Raw genomic sequence first — 23,378 nt, 5'->3', positions numbered from 1 at the left:
CCTAATAAAGCAAAGCAGTTACAGCAGGCCAGACAGCACACTATTGAACAGAGCTATGTCGGTGTCCTTCTAAGGGTGTTTGTTTCAGATTGAGGAGAGCTGAGGCAGGTGCTAAAGCCTAATCCAATGACACAAGCCTTAACCCCCAGTGCATTTTTAGAAGCCCAGCTTTGCTGTATGGTAATTACTGGCCACTAGAGGGGTTCACGAGCAGCACACCTGAACTGATATGACAGGTTACACACCATCTTAGTTGTAGTACTACTGAAATCCCACATTCAGAATGCTGGAAATCTATAGTGGCTGACTCAGAGAGAAAAAAAACTGACAGGACAAAAATCAGCAAAATAAATAAATAAATAAATAAAAATACATAGCAACAACAAAGCTATTTACTATTGAAGTCAAGATTATTAATTAGACTGAAATTGTAAATTCTTTTTTCAAATATTTCACAGTTTGTACTGAATTTTTGATTAAATAAATGCAGCTTTAGTGAGCAGGATTAGCTTATTTTAAAATATTTATATATTTATACATTAAATATCCTATACTGATCCTAAACTTTAAATATAGTATTGTTAAATATTGTGTGTATATTAAGGTCAATGTTATTAGTTAGATCAATGTTATTAGCTCCCTCTAGAAATATTTTTCTTCTCTGATTGGCTACAGAACAAACCACTGTTATCCAATAACTTGTCTATTAATCCTAAGTTACCATAATAACACAGTTAAGTCCTTAAATGGCACTTTAAGATGAATACTAGCATTTTAAAAATCAGAGAATAGTATGCACTGTCATCATGGCAAAGACAAAAGAAATAAAAAAAAATGTGTTATGTATAATCTTAATAATAAATAATCTTTTCTACATTAAGCAGCCTTTGGGAAATGATTGCATTGCATTTTTTAGAGGGTTAATCATTTAAACTTAAACATATACATGCATTTAAAAGCCATTTTATTTGGTTACACCTTGTTTGTACCAGGTTGGACCCTCCCTTTGTCTTCAAAACTGCCTTAATTCTAAAAGTTTGCTCCATACTGTCATAAAAGCAATACACAGTTGCTGCATATTTGTCTTTTGGACTTTTGGGTTCAGTGAACTCATTGTCATTGAGAAAACACCGTGAGATGATTTGAGCCTCCTCGTAACATTGCACATGCTGAACTTAGCATCACCAGTACAATGGACAATTCTCAGGCAGGCTGTGGTTTTAAACAATGCTCACTTGGCACTAAAGAGGTCAAGAAATGATTCCTCAAACCATTGAGCTATCAGTAGCCTGAACTAATGATATGAGGCAGGATTGATTCATGCTTTCACGTCAAACTCTGAATCAAATATCCACACATTGCAGCAGACATCTGGGCTCATCAGACCAGACAACCTTTTTCTGGCCTTCGACTGTCCAAATTTGTTGAGTCTGTGTGAATTGTAGTGGCAGTTTGCTGTCGCTATAGACAGAAGTATCGCCGGTGTGCTCTTCTTCTGCTGTAGCTCATCTGCTTCAAGGTTTGATGTGTTGTGGGTTCAGAAATGCTCTTCTACAGACCTTGCGATTGTTCAAAGCAGTAAAGAATAAAACAAAGTCTATTAAATTATAAATGGCTTTGAATGTAATTGCAAGTTCTTATAAATTATGAATTAAGTAAATAAATATTATAAAATAAATATTACAAGATAAATATTACTAAATAAATATTGTTAAATAAATATTAAATGAATAAAAAATACATGCAGTTAATTACAATTAATACATTTAAATAAATAAAAATAAGATTAATATTATTAAATAAATATTAAATAGGTAAATAAGTAACTAAATAAATAGATAAATAAATAAATAAATAAATAAATAAATAAATAAATAAATAAATAAATAAATAAGTAACTAAATAAATAAATAAATAAATAAATAAATAAATAAATAAATAAATAAATACATACATACATACATACATACATACATACCATACATGCATGCATGCATGCATTCAGACATACATACAAATTATTTATTTGGAAATCTAATTATAGAAGTGTGAGTAGACTCCAATGACATTTTTATAATTAATGTATAATTATCCAAGCGCTAAAATATTTTGTAGATTAAAAACAAACAAACAAAAAAACATCAAATAGATGAATAGATGAGCATGGATAAAAACCAGCCTTGTTATTACTGACTACTAAAAGACCACATGTCAGTTGTAAAATCTTAGATCCAGTTGCCATATAGAAATAAAACTGTTTTCATATGACTTCTTGCTCAGATGAGCAGCTGTGCGGATCACAAACCGAAACACCTGCCAATTTACCTTCATCTACATTTGTGAGTGTGGCTTTGCTTTCAGGTTTAATTTGTTTGGAACAGGCAGATGGCAGGCAAGCAGATTAACCTACAATAATCCTTCATCATCATGTAGTGCTCAGAGCCAGTCTACAGGGACACACAAACCAGAAACATCTCCGAGCAGCACAGAAAACACTGAAATCTGGCCACATCGCGACATATTGATAACATTAAGATGATGATGATCAGAATTCTTCCTTGATGATGCTTATTATTAACTGATTTGTTGCATTTACATTGCATTGTATACATTATTAAATTCTAAGCAATTACTATGATTTTGATCAATTATATAAAATGAATAGAATTTTTTTTAATCTGAGAAAAAAATGTAAAAGCAAGACAAAAATCCAGTATTTTGAAAGATTAACCCTGAAAACGTCTTGTATATGGTGGTCATGTGCGTCAGTCATACATCAGCAGTGTGGATTATGTGACAGAATAGAAACCTTGAATGGCAGACAGATTTGCCATTTATGAAAAATATTATCATCTTCTTAAATCTGTTTCTGACGTGAATATAAAAGGTCTTAGATATCGCATTTATTGTGATTATCCTGGCATGGTCTAAAATAGGACATGCAAAAAAAAAAAATGCAAAACAGAAAGAAACCTCAAATGACATTCTGAGTCTGCGTCATTTTTAATGATAGCGGTGTGAATTCATACATTAAATATATTTTTAACATCTTGATATATGAAAATATGACATTAAATGGTTTTTAAAAACATTATATGAAATAATATTATATGCATCTATGTATGTTTGAATATACATATGAATGTGTGTACTGATTTATTATTAATACATTATATTAGATAATTTCTGATATTCGGAAAGGTCACAGTTATGAAAACGCATGTGTGACCACTGGGACACTTTATATTTCATTAACCCCAGTTTCAATACTGTGTAGCTATAAAGATCTGAAATCTTCAATCCACATGTTAGAATGTTACTGCTTGGATTACAAATAAGCTTTGGATTGGATGTAAAGTCTGGGGCATCAGCATATTTGGGTCATATTAATCTTCTTGCAAACTTCAGTTCATTTGAAAATTTATTACGTATTATAGCTCAGTGTTTAAGCTTTTACATGGTCGACCGACCCAATCATTATCTTTTTTCACGTTTCTCCTATTTCCAAAATGCTCTAAGAGATGTAAACAAACATGGCCCTTGTATTTAAGCTATATAAATAAAGTTGCAGGAGAAGATGAAGTATCAGAAATATGCACTGTATGTAAAAAAGTAGGAGACAACCGGAATGATCAGTTTCTCTGGATTACCGGATTCATTAGGTATGGATTTGAGTAAAATATTAATATTTGCTTTATTTTATAAAGGTTTGATAACATTTCTTTCTAATTTAAAATAAAAATATTATAATTTAGAGCACCAAAAATGTCAAATGGCCAGAATAACAAACGTTTTCATTTGTTCTGATTGCGAATCAGGGTTATTCCAATAAAAAAGTTTGATATTGTGTTTTTACACTGATACACTGATATTGTGTTTTTACAATTTACTTTATTAAAATTGTATTTTTATTGTTAATTTATGAAAAAAAGTTTGAGTAAAATGTAGTTTTTGTTTTATTATGTAAACTTTGGATGATGTTTTTCCTAATTTAAAATAAATTTGTCATGTAGAGGTTTTGTTCTGCAAAAAGAAAAAGAAAAAGAAAAAAGAAAAATCACAAAAAGGTGCCATGTTTTATGATGTTATGTTATTTATTTTATAAAACACAATACCAATATTGTAACTTTGGAATAAGTTACAATAAAGTTACAAATAAGTTAAGGTGGAATAACCCTGATTTTCAATAAAGCAAAAGGGAAAAACAATAACAAAAAGTGAAAACAATTGCTATCATGACAATTTAAGCAAAGATACAGACCAGTAAAAAAATATTTAATTTTAGTTAAATCTATACCCATTTATTCCAGTAAACAGTGCAATTTTAAGTGGCCTCTTACTTTTATTTCCACAGCTGCACAAAGACAAACAGCTGTAAACATCACAATGTTTAAATAAGATAACAACAGTACCTTAAAAATAGCTCTGAAAGTTCTTGAAAAGATGCATCTGGGGTTCAATACACTGTGAATGTGAATATTTTAATCATTGCATTTCATAAGAAAAATAAAATAAAAATCAATAACACTGTACATCACCGCCACCACGTGGTTATATGACGTTAATGCTGAAAGTTTCGAGGTTGTCAATCGTGGCACATTCATAATTCAGCAGTCTCTGTGTTTAAGTGATCCCTGAGGAGTCATTCAGAGCAAAATAGCAGCACATCAAACAAGTGCATAAAAACAGCATACACATAACTAGCCTGTCTACAGGGAAGTCTATGTTTTAAAGAAAAATTCAATTGAAAAAAACGTTTCACACACAATTTAAAAGAAATATTGCATAGTAATAACTTATAGCATATTAAAACGCAAACTGTGGAAACTTTCGGAGAAAAACATGTTGAAAGTAGCCTAACTGAGAGTCGTAGTTTAGTTCAGACAAGTTTTCCCCGTTATTCATTTTTGAGTGTACTCACTAGTGAGATTTCAGACCCCATCGACCGGGGTGAAGGAATCCACGTAGGAGTGTCCCGGGCCCTCCTCAAACAGAAAAGCCCTTGTGAACACACACACACTGGGGGTTCTTATTTGACCACGTGACCGTGTATCCAAGGATAGCCCAAAACTTGGAAACCGCCGAGTAATGGACACGTTTCCCAGCATGATTTACCGGAGAAAAACGCACATGGAGATACATGAATAAAAAGTCTTTACGTTTAGCGTATGAATTCCTGTTTAGAAATGACTAAATGGGAAGTTCGTTTTCAGAGAATGGTCTCTCTTTGTTCGTGGAAACAAGTGTATTAAGTCTATATTATAAGTTTGATCAACTTTTTTCTTTCGTGTAATTAGAGTAATCTTCCCTCACGTAAATGAGCGCAGCTCTTTGGCGTTTTCATTTTCGCACAGGAACAATGTGTACCAGACGCAATGATTCAGGATGCTCCAGATGAACCACTTCTTTAGAGTTCCGTTCAGTAAGGTAAGATTTTTTTCAATCCAGCAGCATCTGTTATCAGTCCAGTCCTGTCGTTTTTTTTTTTATATTATTGTGTCTTAGTCACGCTGCATTAACTTTCACTGGAAGTTCTGCAGCTTAAATCACTTTCACTGCACCAGACAACGGTAGTTTTTTAGTTTGTTGTATTTTGCTTAGCTTAATTCTCACATCTCACATCTATCCATCCATCCATCCATCCATCCATGATACAGTCCTAGCTATTAATAAATCATTAACTATGAGTTTTGCCTGAAAGAAATCTAATATGAGATATTAAGGTAGTATTTAGTTTTAGATATTGGGTAGGATTATGGGTGTAGAATAAGGTCATACAGAAGACGTATTTTATAAGTATTAATAAGCAGGCAATATTTTTCAATTAGGCAGGTAATAAGCCACTAGTTAATATAATTAATTGGTACATGTTGGTAAAAATGTTCTTTCTTTCTTTCTTTCTTTCTTTCTTTCTTTCTTTCTTTCTTTCTTTCTTATCTATATCTCTTCAAAACCAAACAAATGTCATGTGACAACACTACTTTCCACCTACTTAACATTTAACTTAATCTTATGAGTTTACAGATTTTAATCCTAGTATTCTTTACCATTTGTGAAACCGATTAAGTAAAGAACTGAGTAATGAACCTCTTGCTGCAATTGTATTATGGCACCACATGTCAATAAATGAACAAAAGTTATGTTATATGCAAAAAGTATTGGTGTGAACCTACACTGGTCTCACGGTTCGGATAGTTACAATTATCTTGCCATCGATTCGGTTCAATTTGACATGCATCACGGTGCATTGATGATGCTTTCCTTTATATAGATGCACACCTTTATATTTTACCTCAAAGCACAAGAAAAATGTATAAATTTATTTCTAGATTATTTGTAATACAATTTTGTCCTTTAATACAAGCAGTCAGATATATTATCTACTTTTAAAAACTCAAGAACAGGCACAGAACAACATGAGCATTCATGGCAAATAAGCAAATGTAAATATCCCGCTCGTATACTGAGCCTTGTCAGGCGAGTACTTGCACCGCTATGACTGGTCATGCGCTCAACAGAAAGGGCTGCGATTGGCTCTAATTTTATACATCATTGATACAGACACGAGCGTGCCTGCAGAGCGAGTTTTCTCCCCTGCGTCTATAATGGATCAAGTTGGATTTATACTTTCGCCTGCGAAACCTCGCGAAACATGAGGCTGTGATTGCTAATGCCGTTTATCAGTGTTTATCATCGGTGAACAGCGCCAGAGCAGTAGAGCCAATGACTGTATACAGAAGTAATGCTGTATTAGGAGAGGAAAAGTCACGCCAACAGGTCAGAAGTCTACAGTGAGAGAGAGAGAAATGGAGTTTACTTTCATTTTCTCAATCGCTGAGAAATAGGGGCTTCTGCTGTTCAGTGTCAGTAAAATACTGTCCAGCAAACTGACAAGCAGTATATTGTGCAGTTTCTGCGTTTTTAAGTAGCTGGAGTGTTTTAATTACTCACGCTCACCTCCCTCGCCATAGTAAGCTAACGTTACCGTGACAAAGCACATATGAGTTAATGACGCCAGTACGTAATAACCGGTTATGATTATTACTGAACTGATACCGAATTGTCCGCGTCTGCATTGCGGTGCACCAAAGAAACAATTAATTTTGACACCCCTAGCAAAAAGGTTTGCTAAAAGTAAAATGTTTGCTTTAATGTTTAGCTTTTCTTTTGTTTTTGAAAATCTATTCAAAATGTGCGAGATAATGTTCCATTGTCACATAGCCGATTTATGAAACATGAAACAACATACTTATTCTGACCTGTTATTACACTATAAAAGTTTAAGGGATTATATAATATCATCTTTTCAATTAATCTTCCTGAGAAATAGCTAAAACCTATAGTTCGAAGTATCTAAGATGCCAAGTAATCAGAATTAGGGGCTGCACAGTGACCCTTAATTAGTCCTTCTAAAAGTGATATTTATTTTTGTTTATTTTGTATTATTGAAAACCCCATTTTAAATTTTAATCAATGACCAATAAAGACAGAAATTCAAAAGACAAATGTTTTAGCTTTTTACAATGTTACCATAGTATTTACCAGTAAAATTACTCCCCAGTGATTAACTCAAAACAAGTGAAAGTCATGCTGTGCCTTTACTGTGTGTGTGTGTGTGTGTGTGTGTGTGTGTGTGCGTGCGTGTGTGTGAGTGTCTGTGTGTGTGAAAGAAGCCATTTGGTGCCACGTCTCTTTAAGGTTTACATTTTGTGATACGTCCATGACAAATACACCCCCTGTTCCCATTCCTGTTCCCCCTCCTCCACCGCTGCCGCAGCTGCAACTCGTGGGCCCGGGCAGCACAAGCGAGCCTGTCACTGGTGATAGTGGATTTATCTCATATAGAAGAACTCCAGCTAAACACTGCCTATCTCCCAGAAGGCTCCATCACGCACTGCTGAACCGCAAAGCGCTCAGTAATGAAACAAGACAAAAACACAAGGATGAAACATGCTCCCTGGCCCCAGACGGCGCACACCTCTCTGAAAGCCATGCTAACTCACTTCCTGTGTCATGTTTTCTGACAGAAAATGCCACTAGATTACATTCGAGTAATACTACTGAATAAAAAAAAAGTGGCGCCATCCCAAAGGTTTAAAATGATTGACCATATGTCACAGACTGGTGTGAATGCATCAGATGTGCTGTAGTTTATTTTAACAAGCTGTATCTTCCTCCCATCTCTGGGGAACAAATCAAATCCAAACACTTTTTACACAATGAAAATAAACCAACGCTGCTGCTGCTGCAGTAGGTCTATTAAAGCATTTTTACTCACCAACACATCTATACAGCTGTAAGAGAAGCCATTAATGTAATTTGTATGGGAATGATGAACAGAGTGATGTCCGTTTCTGCTTGAGCAGATCATCAGATTTGTCAAACGCTCCAGTGGCTTTTGAATATGTAAAGATTTCAGCTCAACCGTCGTGCATGACAGTTTGACGGCAATGGCATAATAAGCCCACATAATTGGTTTATATTTATTTAGACTGCGCACTATCATTCCTTGACGGCTCGAAAAATTGTGTCGTATCCTAAATGCTACTCTTTGTGCAGACAAATTGCATGGCATTTACCTATGACAGCGTTCCCACTGGTACACGTCTTACTTCGAGACTTACCATCTTTAGCACAGTGTCGTATACATTAAAGCTTCTGTCAGACAATGGTCTTGTTGGTTTATTTGCAAATATGTGTTCTTGATATAATCCAGATGAACCCCTGTCAGACCTGTTGTAGGAGCCATGTTAATTTTTACAAATGTTTGCAGTGAATGTCAAGTGTGCTAATAAGGGAGTGTCATTAATGGCCCGTTTCCACTAGATGGAACAGTACGGTATGGGCCAGTTCGGGTCACCTATATGAGGCTTGCGTTTCCATTGCCAAAAGAGTACTAATGGTGGGCGTGGTGTACAACAGAATGTTTCAATCGACGTCATTCTCGTTCGAGGAAATGTCTACAGTAAAGTTGTTCGGGTTGTTCACATATCATATGAGAAGCACTTCTCACAAAACAGATGCTTTATTCCCATAAATACTTGTGTATACATGTTCATTACTAACCTTTATATGAACATGATTTGATTATAACTGCAGATCAATGATACTGCCTGCAATTATATAAAATAAATTAATAAATGCAACATATATGAACACATACAGACCCTTACAGTCTCCTATATGCTACCAATTACAGAAAAAAACTACACACAGCATACATTTAGTCCTTATTTGAGTTCAAAAACAACATGCAACATATAGCCCAGTCAGTGCAAACCTGTCATTTGCATCTTTAATCTTCACCAGCACATGTAACCTCTTGTTTTAAAGTAATTCCGTCATTCCAATTTCATAATAGTTCAAAAGGTGATGATAATAGTTTGATAATATGATGATAATAGGCAGTTTGTTCATGATTTAGGTTGCTGAAAGAATCATTTGCTCCTTTGTTTTTTCGCTTGTCACTCTCACGTTTGTCTGTTTCTGAAAGGATCGAATGTCAGAAGCACTTCAATAATGCACTTTAATAATGCACACACACTTTATTATCATCAGCTCACGAAGTTCATTATTTCAAATATAGATGAGCAGTGAGCGCATGTGAGAAGTGAAACTACTTGCGCATTAGATGGCCTTGTAAACAACTACGGTGCACAGGGTAGATTCTGCTCTTCCTCTTGGCTTTGTGGCTGCCCATCAAGATGACAACAAGGTTTGTTTGAGCCTTTCAAAAGGGTACCCAAAAAATGGTACGGTACATTTAGCTTTTTGGTACCTTTTGACAGTGGAAACAGCCATAAAGGTGTACCATCCTGTGGGATAATGGAAGGCGGCATTGAGTAGGGAAGCACATTTTTGTTGATTATAGTCAAATGTCTTTTTTGTCATGCTTTAAATACAATAGATTGTGTGAACTTTGCCTCAACATAGGAAGCTTTTTGTAGATTAAATAAATTCAAGACACTAGCATAAGGAATGATTGATGCATCACAGAGAGTATTTCCTCACTCAGCTCCAGCGGTTTTAGTTTATTTCTTTGGCCGCTCACTGTTGTTGTTTGGTTTTCTTACACCATGCATTACTGCTGCTAAATGACATGAAGTCATGAATGGAGCTGCATCAGGTTATAGCAGCTCACCCACTCAAAGCCATTCAGTGGGGTTATCTGGGGTCAAACATGCCCTAAAGCAATTGGTTTTATTGCAATGCCACAGCCTGGTTTATTTGTAGAGGTGTAATGGTGTAATTTCTTTATCATTTCCCACAGGAAACAGGTATCTAAGATTAGGGAGTTTTCTTACTCAATAAAGATGAACAATCTGTTCCATATGCATTACAGATTTTCTCAGTGGCTTTGGTACATTTCTCAGATCAGAATTGAAACTCAAAACGACCTGTTCAATCTTCAGTTCAGTGATTCACTTGTGTACATCAATAAAGCGGTTTCTCATTTGTTTGGTATATCCATGCAAATGATTACCTACAATTCTCTGCTGTTTCCTACAGTACATTGTCAATCGCTTGTGTCATGTTGATCATAATTTGCTATTTGTACGAGTCGTTTTTAAAAATGCACTTACTGTTTTGCAAATGATTTAAGAAATGTACCAAAGCCTTAATAATTTTCTTAGAACATTTATAAAGCCTTTATTTAAATTATTGGTATTGCATAAACACCTTTTACAGCTTTTTTTCATTGCTTTGATGCAGTTGTCAACTAAAACTCCACATTTTTAAAACCCACGGCCTAAACAGCGGCACTCATGGTCAAAATGACACATTTTGCTTGCAAAAGGCTCTAACCATGCCAAAACATTTAAAATATGCAACAACAGCTAATTTGCCTTCAAACAGCACAACTTGCAAACAAGTATATGTGCTCTTTCAATCAATCATTACACAATGGACAACAAAATACACAACCCAGTGTGAATCAGTGTACCATTGCTTGACATTGTAGCCTATTGCCAGTGCCGTTTGCTGACTTTCTATGTAGGCTGTGACAAATTTGCCTTTTTGCAAAGAATTGGATCCAGAATAAGAAATGCTTTGATTAAAATGTTATTGAATCCGTGACATTTTTACAAACTGTGGCTGAAAACTGAAATACTGTAGAAAACAAAACAAAAGGGACCCAATTAAATACTGTAAATATTATAGAAAGCACAAATCTAGAGTCAATTCTATTAGGAGTACAAGACATAGCCACTATTGACCTCTTCCATCCATGCTGGCAAAGAACAGCATAGACCTGCCATCTTTTTTATGAGGTTTGCAGACTGATTGCTAATTGAAGATTTGTATGAAGGAGTGTCAAACCGGTTCTTCAGAGATTTCATACTGATCTTGGTAGTGTCTATTGGCTAGGAATAGATGGTTTCAGTTTGGTTACCATAGCTAAAACAATGGGGTTTGGACTGCTTGTTAACTGTTCTGAAAAATGTTGAGTAAAATGTTTCAATCCAATGAGAAAGGGTGTACACATTTGCAAGACATAGCTTCTGCTCTGCTGGGATAGTAATGAGGAAAACGAAGTGGATCCTAGTTTCTTTAACCATGTTAAAGCAAACAAGAAAAACTGTAATGGCACTTCAAAACAAAATCTTCCCCGTTTTAGATTTTCTATGAAACATTTAGTCTGATTTAATGAAAAGAATGTGATACCACATGATATATGATACCAGCGAGCTGCAGAGCAAGATCAGATAATTTCCTAAGTGCCGTTTTCTCATGTCGGGAAAAAGAAATATATATATTTTTTATTTTTGTCTCTTTTTCCTTTCATTAAACAATTATTTGTATTGCTTAAAGGTCATATATTAACCGAACTTCTGTATGAGTATGACTTATGAAGCATTTTTGCTGAAGTATATGGAGCATAGGCCGGATTGTCGAAAAAATTAACTTGAGCTTTGCAGCTAAACTTCCTGTTCGCAGAGATGTGTCCTGTGCTGCACATATTCGGTACAGATAAAGGCTTAGACTTTTTTAATGTTGTGCTGAGAATTTGTAGAGAAAGAGGAAGTATGTTTGGGGTGCAGCCAATGGAGGACTGGAGTATGATTGACTCTCTATATGAGTGAAACTCCACCTGTTAATATTAGCTGCCTATATAAGTTGAAGTCAGGAAATAAAAACTGTGCGCACCTCCTCAATGTAAATTTGCATTGCATTGAGGATAACGGAATTCTGTAAATCCAATTATTCATTTGTATACAATAAACTGCTAATATGTGAAACTTTAAAGAAAAACGTCTATTGACCTCACAAGTGTCTCTTTATTTTGTTACTGAGAGGAAGGTTTGTAGTGCATATTACAAACTGCTGCAGAAATATTTCTATTGCCATTTCATATAAATAACATAAAAGTCCATCGTGAGTATATTGAATCACATTCGTACATGTGCATGGATGCGAGCCCAAGCAACAAGTTGATGGCTGCAGTTCACTTAATGACCACTGTCACTAATAACAAAGTTTTTTCGATCACACCTTATTTTGATGGTCCGTTTGTTAAATTTAAGTTACATTGCATCTACATGTCAACTAAGTCTCATTAGATTATAAGTAGACTGTTAGGTTGGGGTTAGGGTTAGTGTAAGTTGACATGTACTTGCAAAGTTTCTTATAGTCAGTTGTCTGTTGAAGGAGCAGTATTAACAGATATTAAGCAGACAGTCTACTAACACTCAAATGAACCATCAAAATAAAGTGTTATTGTTTTTTCATATACTATAGCCTTCTGTAGAACCTTCAGTTCCAAATCTAGTTAATTACACTGCAAATCAAGTGTTTATTTACAGTAAACAAAAACTACCCCCATAACAAGCGGGCAGTAATTCAGGTCCTGAACTCTCAGGAGAGAAAAAACAACCTAGGATTACAGTGTTGTTACTGTCTGCTTTCATACGAAGGTGTATTAAATTAAATGCTACATAAATGCAATTATAAACAATGCAAAATAATACAATGCAATACAAAGTTGATTGTAGACTGTACATCTAAGCTTTTTCTTCAGAAATGAAAACTGTTCGCAGCCAAACAAATCTAATTCCACCATCTGGATTCTTTGGATTTAATAAAAGCATTTCAGTCTTGCTGCAATAGGAAGTGACATTTGACTGTGGGATGTCTAGAGTCAGTACCAATGCTCTGTATATTGTTGTTTTTTCTCAAGCTTACTCTATCACTCCATTGTCACTCTCAACATTATTCTAAAAGTATTAAAATAAAACATCTACATTTAATAGTTAGTAATAAAGTTAATACAATGTCTAACTTTGATACTATGTGTACTTTATAATGTATAGTATAAAAAAATAACAATACTAAAGAAGTACTACTTTTTGCTGATTGATTGTAAGCCATAGTGAGCAGTGAACTGCTGAGACATTGTGCTGTTGAACCTGATCATCTCTCATCATTCCACATTAGTGGAATTACTGGACAGGTGATGACAATGCAGGCTGCTTGTTTGGGAACAAAGCTGAAATTGTTTGTGTCTGCTTATACTCCCCTGTGCCAAATGTTATAAATCTGTCACCACCTGGAATCAATACACAGTATTGGTGTGTTAGTGGGATTTTCATGTCTGTGTGGAAATTGTACCAAAACATGTTTTTTTTTTCTTCTTGATTTTGTTTAATCGCAGATGAATTGTAAACCAAGGTTCTGACATGAGATGAACCTAACACTGTTGGCAGAAGTGACTAAATAGCAGTCTGTGGAGGGATTTCTGAAAGAAGAGTTCATTTGAGGATGAGGAACAAGTACGCAGTCATCATCATCTGCATTGTGGCACTTGTCATCATTGAAAAGGAAAACAATATTATTTCAAGGTGAGAGTTTGTGGGAATAAATAATATATGAATTTATAAATTTAAGGTGTTTTACCTTTATTTCTTTGATTCAATAATTGCAGGGTCTCAGACAAGCTGACTCTCCGACGGACACCAGAGCCTCCAGTGCCCTACAATGCTTCCAATACTCTGGTAGCAACAGGGGACAACAGTTCCTATCTAGAGAGCATTTATGGTAAAAATGGTAGTCAAGCAGGTCGAAAGCACATCCTCTTAATGGCCACAACACGGACAGGATCTTCCTTCGTAGGAGAGTTCTTCAACCAACAGGGCGACAACATGTTTTACCTCTTTGAACCGCTCTGGCATGTGGAGAGGATGCTATCCATTGGCTCGAGTGGCACAAATGGCAGCATGTCTGTTTGGATGTACAGAGACGTCCTGCAGCATCTTTTCCTGTGTAACTTCTCAATGTTGGAGCGCTTTATCAGCCCTCCTCCACGGCATCACGTTACCCCTTCCCTGTTTCGCAGAGAGTCCAGCAAAGCCCTTTGTGAGGAGCAAGTCTGCACTCCAGTTGTAAAGTACATTTTTGAGAGGTACCATTGCAAGACGAGACGTTGTGGGCCGCTTAATTTGACCATGGCGTCCGAGGCTTGTCTAGGAAAACAGCACAGGGTGATCAAAACAGTGAGAGTTCGTCAACTAGACACACTTCGTTCTCTAGTAGAGGACCCTCGGCTGGATGTCAAACTCATACAGCTTGTGCGAGACCCTCGAGCTATCCTGGCTTCGAGGATGGTCGCATTTGCTGGCAAGTACCAGAACTGGAAAAGTTGGGCTGTCAATGGGGATGTGCCAATAGAGGATGAAGAGGTTAAGCGCCTTGAAGGAAATTGTAACAATATCCGAATCTCCGCCGAGCTGGGCTTAAGTCAACCAAAATGGCTGAAAAAACGCTATATGCTAGTACGTTATGAGGATATCGCCCGGTACCCCATGCAGAAAGCAGCAGAAATGTACAATTTCACAGGCATCCCGATGACGACACAAGCAAGGGACTGGATCCTCAGGAACACACACGCATCAACAGAGGCAAACGGAGTGTATTCAACACAAAAAAACTCTTCAGAACAAGTAGAGAAATGGCGGCTCAGTATACCATTCAAACTGGCTCAAGTTGTACAAAAAGTCTGTGGACCGACCATGAAACTTTTTGGGTACAGGTTTATAGACAGTGAACAAACACTTTTAAACAAATCTTTCAGTGTGCTGGAAGAAAAGCAATTTATTTAGTCCTAAATTGTTTTTGAATTGGTAAAGGAAAACTAAGCATGAATTGCTATATGCATAGCAGAGACACACTGGCACAATGTAGCACACTGGGACATTGTTTAAGTCCAAAGTATACTTCATTTTTATATATGCTTGCTGCGCAGGGCTCCAGACTAGCTTTTGAGAGCGGTGGCACTGGTGCTACTAAGCTCTACAGATGGTGACACCAACACCAGATTTGTTAGTGCTGTATGTAATTTTTGTCTCTTAGAAATACACATTTAACAGTAGACTGAGTTAAGAGCTAAAATCCAGACATATACAGTATATATTTTCATATATAAAGTACAATCTCTAAAAATGGCAATAGATTCTTCTTATTTATTTGTTGATTACAATGACCACAAGTATAACAACCTCACTTCCTTATCAAGTGGTCTAAACTTATGGCTTCTATGACATTTGTTAGAAATAAAATGTAAAGACAGTAGCTACGTTTCCATCCACCTATTTTTATGCACATTATGGATATGCACATAAAAAAAGGCTGATGGAAATGCCAAGATGCGCATAAATTTTGAAAATGTGCATAAAAAACATATGCGCATAACTGAGTAAGATAAACTTTTTATTCGATAAGAAAAGATGCGTATAAACTGCGATGAAAACTCTTTTACCGAACAAATTCCAGCATGTGCATTAAAAAAGTCATGTGATTTTCTTATAGATGATGTGATGATAAAAATGTCTGTGAATGGACAAACCAGCAGGCTGAGCACATTGTAAAACATATGAAACGTTGTTTTGGTCATTCTAAAATGCTGTAACCATTTCTGAATTAGTGTTATTATATTTTCAATTACCTCCAGAACTGTCAAGAGCATCTGTGCTCCACATCTCACGCCTTCAATTGCCACTGCGCGTTTACTGCGTGTCAGGAGTGCCTTCAAATCATTTATTAAATAAAGAAAAGATTCACGCAGCTTCTCCTACCACAGCAAATTTAGTTTTTACTGTTGATATTTGGTGCCAGATAATCAGGAAGTGACGATTTTGTTCGCTTTGACTTCTTGGATGGAATCGCTGCTTTATTCACATGTCTTTTATGCGTTATTCCAGTTTTTCGCAAAAATACAATTAGCATTTTTGAATGGAAACATAGCTGTTGGCTTTAAATTAGTTTAACGTTTGGTATCATAGTATAGTTCAAACTTAACCCTTTATTTCACAGTCTTTTATTCGACTGGTCAAAACACATTCACTCTATCTCACGCCATGCTGTCTTTTAAACTGAGATTTAAAATGGTCTGTGTGCACACATTTCAAAAATTAGGGCTATTTTATTTTGATTTTGGTGAAATGTATCTCATGCAAAGCAGAATGTCATTCCTTGTCAGTCTGGCAAATAATTTTTTATGAAAGACGATTTTTGTATGATACAGTATTTTTCAGCACAGCACAGCTCAGTTTGCTTTGGTTTGGTTTTGCTTGACTCAGTTTGCATTTAGTCTGCAGTTTAAAACCGCTTAAATTAGGGAGGATTATTGCTATAGTTGCACCGCCTCTACTTCTGTAACATCATCGTAAACACAACATAAACAAATGAGTGACACAAACCAACCCACAACACAGAGTGATTGGATTCTACCAATGAAATTGTGTTCTTTAAAACAGTGTTTCTCAACCACGTCCCTAGAGGACCACCAACACTGCATGTGTTGGATGTCTCCATTGTCTTCACACCTATTACAGGTCTTTCAGTCTCTGCTAATGAGTTGATGATCTGAATCAGATGTGTTTGGTTAGGGAGACATGGACAATGTGCAGAGATGGTGGTCCTCCACACTATAAAACCCAACAGTCAACTTTATCAAATGAAATGAGTGTAGTTAACTCAAAATTTACTTAAAGTTAATTCTACTCATTCGAAAAGAGTTTTGAACTCGGTGTTGAAGGTAATGAGTTAATTAAATACCTCATAACAAACTTAAATAGAGTAAGTTCACAGTACTCAAATAGATTTGTTTTAACTCAAATGGTTTGTAGCAATCGGTTTCCTCAAACGGTTTGAGTTCTCTTTATTTATTGGGTTTTACTCTGCTCAAATTGCTTCATTTACTCAAATGGATTAAGTTCACAGTACTCATTAGGATTAGTTTTTGAACTTAAAGGGTTTGTTGCAATCAGTTTCCTCAAATGGTTTGAATTACCTTAACTTTTTGTTTTTTACAGTGCAGGAATGTGGTTGCGAAACACTGCTTTAAAATGAGGACTTTTTAAATATAGCAGGTTTGGTATCTAGTGTCGCAAATCCAATGATGCTTGTTGACAATTCTCTCGGACCAATCAATGATCTGCAGTGTGTATACATGACATTTTGGCAATGTTGTGGCTCTCTTGGAACTGCACCTGAGGAGGGACTAGGCCCTGAACGCACTAGAAAAGCCCCAGAGAGTGAGCTGTACCAAACCAAACCAAACTGTACCATCCAGTGGGAAAAAGACATACAAATATTTAGTCAAGCTGGTTGGAAATAATGTGCAAAATGCAACCTTTTGATTGCAGTCTGGAGCCCTGATTGGGTTAGTTTGTGTATAGTGTGCATTACATGAATTTCCTCATCAGCATAGAGCATGTTTACAGCCTGTTTTTATTTTTTTCTGACCACGTGCACAATGTATGCATATCTTACTCACGCACTTTGAATTGTTTTTGCACTACAAGTTTGTCCACTGAAAGACTGCGGTTTCACAGTCGAAAAAAAGAGGAGAAATGATAACAACAACAAACTACTGAAGGCCCAAAAACAATAGAGGCCAGGGTTGATGAGTGCATGTGTGAGGGGAATAAAATACATTCAAATACGCTATTTTAAACAAGAGAAAAGACATTTGATCTCTTATAACTGTCCTAATGTGCATGTGTTGAGGTGTACACTATCAAATGAAGTATACTTTCAAAGGTTGTGTTGTCAACTGTGCACGTATGTTAGAATAAAATAAACCTAATATACTTTGGGCTTAATACGGAGGAATTTGTGCATTGCATTACCTGAATTATTTGAACATGAAGCCTTTTGGACAAGCTAACTGAGATCGAGTTACTGATTTTAGACACCTTCATTTTTAAAAATGATGAAGAAAAAATAATTTATACTTATGAGATGAGACACAATCTTGTCTGTGTGAATGTGTGTACTGGAATCTTGTGTCTGTCTGGGAACAGTGTTTCCTTTTACTGAATAGAAGCTAAAGAATCATTATTACACAAAAGTGAAGCAAACAAGTGGTCCTGTTATAGTTATTTATGGTGAGTGGAGTCCTTGTAAATTTGTTGAAATTAAAGCACAACTTTGTCAGAATTTGTCATCTCATTATTTTAGGATGTAAAAAAAAAATGTAAAAATGTATCTGGACATTACCAGATATTGACTGAGAATAAATTTCAACTGTGTAAAGAGGCACTCAGTGTAAAATGCAGCTTCTGACAGCCAGCTGTGAACCCAGAGTACAATAGTGGCATTATTTATTAAAAATATTGAAGTGCAGACTAGACCTCGGTCCATACAGATGACATTTAATATTTTCCACTTTTTAAAAAGTATATATATATATATATATATAAAACTTTGTATATAGATTTATCAAAACATTGAAGAAAATACAAAAAATATTCCAAGAACATTTATTCTTTGTCCATGCAGTCTTAATGAACAAGAGAAAAGGTAGAATATGAATTTAAACATTATGGAGAAACGGTTTCTTAAGGGAAAAACTTTGCAACATCTATGTCTGGGGTTTAAAGTAATGTCAGACAAACATTAGAAAAGCATAGCATTCTTGAAATAGTTTGACGACGGCAAAGCCCTGAGGTGTAAAAAAAAAAAAAGCTATATCAAACATTAGCTTTATTTTTACAATGACCAGTTACTGTTGGGAAAAGCATTAGGATATAATATGAAAGTTTAACATCTACCTCTCATATAGCATTCATAAAATAAGAGCTTGGGAACAAGTTTTTTTTTTCTGAACAAATAGCGTTACAATCATATCTTAACAACACACATATATCTGCATCACTCCTAAACTATTTCCTGGCTAAGGAAACAGTAGTGTGTGCCAAAGCAAAGCTATCTGTACTGGGATTGCAGTTGTACTTAGAAATAAGCTTTATGCTGCAATCACACCACAATACAAATTCAGACATTGTTAAAAGTACAATAGGTACTATTAACAAAATTAGCACAACAATGGACAACAGTGGTTTTGTAAAAGAACATTTCATTTGAGGGCTTATAATTTTGTCTTCAACTCTATATACTGTACATATCCATATGAACGGCGTTCTCAATCTGGTAAACTTGCTCTGTAGCTCATCTGGTAAAGCTATGAACTTGTGATGATGAGCAATCGTGTACAAGTATCATGAAAAGTATCAAGTAAAAAAAGTTAAGCTAAAAAATAAGCCAAGTATCAGGTATAGTGTAGGTGTTATATTATTTCAAACATAGTAATGTAACTCTTTTGTGCCCCTCACTGGCCATTTAATTTCTAACCTGCTTGACAGGCGAGTGAGCATAGAAAACAATTATGGTGGCAGTTTTTTTTTCTTTGTTTGTTTAAACATGCTTTTTAATGCCACTCTCTGGAAATTTTAGTATATACAGTTGAAGTCAGAATTATTAGTCACCCTGTTAATTTTTTCCCCTATTTCTGATTATCGGAGTGAAGATTTTTTTTCAACATATTTCTAAACATAATAGTTTTAATAACTAATTGCTAATAACTGATATATTTTATTTTTGCCATGATGACAGTAAATTTTTTTTTCTAGAAGTTTTTCAAGACACTGGTATTGAGGTTAAAGTGCAATTTAAAAGCTTAACTAGATTAATTAGGTTAACTAGGCAAGTAATTACGCAAGTTATTATATAACAGTGGTTTGTTCTGTAGACAATCGAAAAAAAAATAGCTTAAAGGGGCTAATAATTTTGGCGTTAAAATGGCTTTTAAAAAATTAAAAACTCCTTTTATTCTAGCCGAAATAAAACAAATAAGACTTTCTCCAGGAGAAAAAATATGATCAGAAATACTGTGAATGTTACCTTGCTCTGTTAAACATCATTTGGGAAATATTTAAAAGAGAAAAAAATTCAAAGTGGGCTAATAAATCTAACTTCAACTGTATAGCTCACCCCAAAATTAATTACCTTTTTATTGCATTTTTTACATGAGTCTGATTAGCTAACCCCCCTAACAAAACTCATATTTGAAGTAGAATAGCCATTAGAACAACTTTCTTTTTAATATACTGCTTCTATCTATACTGTATGTAAGAATAAATAAAGATCTGCTACTGCACTCATGTATATTTAAAAGTCTGTTCAACAATAATGACAGCAGACTGTATGCTTCTACACACTGGTATTAGGCAAAATATGATGTTATAGTGATTCACCAGTGTTGCAATGCCCCTTACACTCAGAATCCGTGATTTAATGAGTCCTCAGGGAAATTTATCTTTGACAAAACACTGCAGCTGCCTCTCTGCTTCAGCGTATGCTTTAAGATGGTCATTTAGCCTGTAAAGGATGATTTCCACAAAAACAAACTGAAAAATCACTTCTCTGAGTGCAATTTATAACACAAGTATGCTAAAAAGAAACCAGTCAGTTCACACTGAGGATGCATGAAAACAAATCCCTTCCTCCGCACAATTCAATATCAAACACATCTCTGATACTCATATAAGCAATAAAAGTCTGTGAACGCAAACGTCAGTTATTTTTCTTTCCAAGTGTGTTTACTTTAACTCGTTCTTGACTGATCTATGAGTGCGTTGTGCAGGCAGAGCAGCAGGAAATCAGGCCTGATGTAAATGTGCATGTGTTTGAGTCTCTCAGGATGTGACACCCTCAAAGTGGCCTTCGGTCCACACTAGAGCTCAGATGGCCGTTCAACAGGCCTTTCATACTGTCTCTGCAAAGCTTCCAGTCTGTGAAGCACACAGAACCGCCTGTTTGTGGCCCAAGTCTGCGCTGACTAATCATATGCAACACAGAGGGATTATTCCACTGACTCCAATTCATTCACTGATGCCTCGCAAATAAGGTACGGAAAAAAATAACGCCTGCGACTGGACAAAAAAGGGGGGTATTTATGAGGAGGGGAAAAAAGAATGTGTTTATGGAATAAATGAGGTTTTAGGATATTTTTGAAGTCGCTATGTCATGAAGCCTTGAGTGTTGCTGCTGATGTTTATCTTTAGTGTCTGGTTGACGTCTGCACTGAAAAAAGGGAAATACGTGGCTTGTATTAGAGCGCCTACATAGAGAGACTATATATATATATATATATATATATATATATATATATATATATATATATATATATATATATATATATATATATATATATAAATTTTTTAAAATTTATGTATTAACAAAGATTTGTAAGTTCTAGCAATCATACATTAAAATGATTAAATGGTACCTATGATGAAAATCAGCTTTTGTAAGCTGTTTGGACATAACTGTGTATAGGTATAGTGTGTCCACTGTCATATTGAAGTAATATAAACATAAGAAGTCTCTTTTTTTTTAACTTACAGACATTAAAACAGGACCCAAATTTCAGGGATTTTGAGACCACCGCAGCATGACGTAGGAGTGCACTTTTCCACCGAATTGATTGACAGGTGCCATGTCTCCATAATAAGATGTACACACAGAACCACAAAACATTTTTTGCAAAGAAAATGGGATTAAAATATGTTAAAACTCTCTGTGATCAGCTGCACCTCAATAATTAAAATTTATATTAAATATATAATATTATTTTAATATATTAAAATTGTATAAATTTATAATGTTTTTAAATGTTAAATAAATAGAGTAAAATCGCTATGTAACTCTTAACCACTATATTCCCCATGGCTGCATGGTGTCAGTAAACGCGTATATGTGTGTGTTTGGCAAACGGTATTTGTGTGTGACTTATTTCAGAAAGGCTTGAATAAACTCCACCATAAATACATCAAATAAACTTACTTGGCATTTTTGACTAATGAGCTGTATTTCAGCTTTATCGTGTCTGTCTCTGAATGAACACATGAGAAGGAGATGTGCACGTCTGAGCGGTGGGCAGGGAGAAGCAGCTCATTTGGATTTAAAACCACAGGCTACACTGTACTCAGACACCAAATGTGGCAGATTCTACATTATATAATAAATAATCTGATGGGTATTTTGAGCTAAAACTTGACAGATACATTCTGGAGACAGCAAAGGCTTATCTTTTATCTTGTAAAAGAGGTAAAATAGGTGCCCTTTAAAAGTGTCATTATTAACTGTAATTATTAACAAATGAACAAATAATTATTGTTCTTTTTTTCATTAAAAAACTGCATCAGGGTTTTCACCAAAATATTATGTATCAAAATATAATGTACAAAGCATGTTTTTAAAATTTAGCACAATATTTTTTTCTTATACAAGAAATTCATCTATTTCTACATCACATAAATACAGTACGTTTTATGCTTTAATATATAATTCATTCATTTTCTTTTCGGCTTAGTCCCTTTATTAATCTTGGGTCGCCACAGTGGAATGAACCGCCAACTTATTCAGCATATGTTTTACGCAGTGGATACCCTTCCAGCTGCAACCAATCTCTGGGAAACATCCATACACACTAATTCACACACATACACTACGGACAATTTAGCCTACCCAATTCACCTGTACCGCATGTCTTTGGACTGTGGGGGAAACCGGAGCACCCGGAGGAAACCCACGCGAACACAGGGAGAACATGCAAACTCCACACAGAAATGCCAACTGACCCAGCCGAGGCTCGAACCAGCGACCTTCTTGCTGTGAGGTGACAGCACTATACTGTGCCACTGCGTCGCCTTTAATATATCATCAAATAAAAAAATAAAAAAAGAGTGGTTTAAATTCATAAACAGAAAAAAAAATTATTAATTGGATTTACTACATTATTTTAAGGTAAGTGGTTGTAAACTATATTTATTTGGGCTGAATTCAAATAAATAAATTAAGATTATTTTTTAGTGTAGTAATGCTAATGAATATTATTGTTTTTACAATAACAGAAATATAGAAAAGAATATTACAATATTCCTGCACTCAGTAAAATGACTTTTGCTGCTTGTTCAAAAGTTATTTAAAATGAGTTTTATGTTTAATCCACTTAAATTTGTAAAAACGATTATGTTAAATTAATCGATTTGTATTAGGATAACATGAAGGAATTGTGTGGAACTCAATTTTCGCAT

The 23,378-nt window shown here is 35.1% G+C and overlaps 1 protein-coding gene across 1 annotated transcript; it reads left to right on the top strand.

The window, feature by feature from the left end:
* The first annotated feature begins 5,273 nt into the window (after positions 1-5,273).
* On the top strand, positions 5,274-15,415 carry chst3a (carbohydrate (chondroitin 6) sulfotransferase 3a). The gene is made up of 3 exons (XM_056470984.1): positions 5,274-5,427; positions 13,655-13,841; positions 13,925-15,415. Exons 2-3 carry the CDS (start codon positions 13,762-13,764, stop codon positions 15,096-15,098), a joined length of 1,254 nt encoding a protein of 417 aa, XP_056326959.1. The 5' UTR covers positions 5,274-5,427; positions 13,655-13,761; the 3' UTR covers positions 15,099-15,415.
* The last annotated feature ends 7,963 nt before the right edge of the window (positions 15,416-23,378 follow it).

The sequence above is a fragment of the Danio aesculapii genome, chromosome 13 (genome assembly GCF_903798145.1).
Source record: "Danio aesculapii chromosome 13, fDanAes4.1, whole genome shotgun sequence".
In the NCBI taxonomy this organism is placed as follows: Eukaryota; Metazoa; Chordata; class Actinopteri; order Cypriniformes; family Danionidae; genus Danio; species Danio aesculapii.
Note: the sequence above shows the minus strand (reverse complement) of the source record. Positions and strands in the feature narration are given on the sequence as shown.

Bases quoted from the DNA above. Each gene is read 5' to 3' on its own strand.
- chst3a (XM_056470984.1), top strand. From the start codon at position 13,762: ATGAGGAACAAGTACGCAGTCATCATCATCTGCATTGTGGCACTTGTC. The intron at 13,842-13,924 runs GTGAGAGTTTGT...CAATAATTGCAG, and splicing joins GAAAACAATATTATTTCAAG to GGTCTCAGACAAGCTGACTC.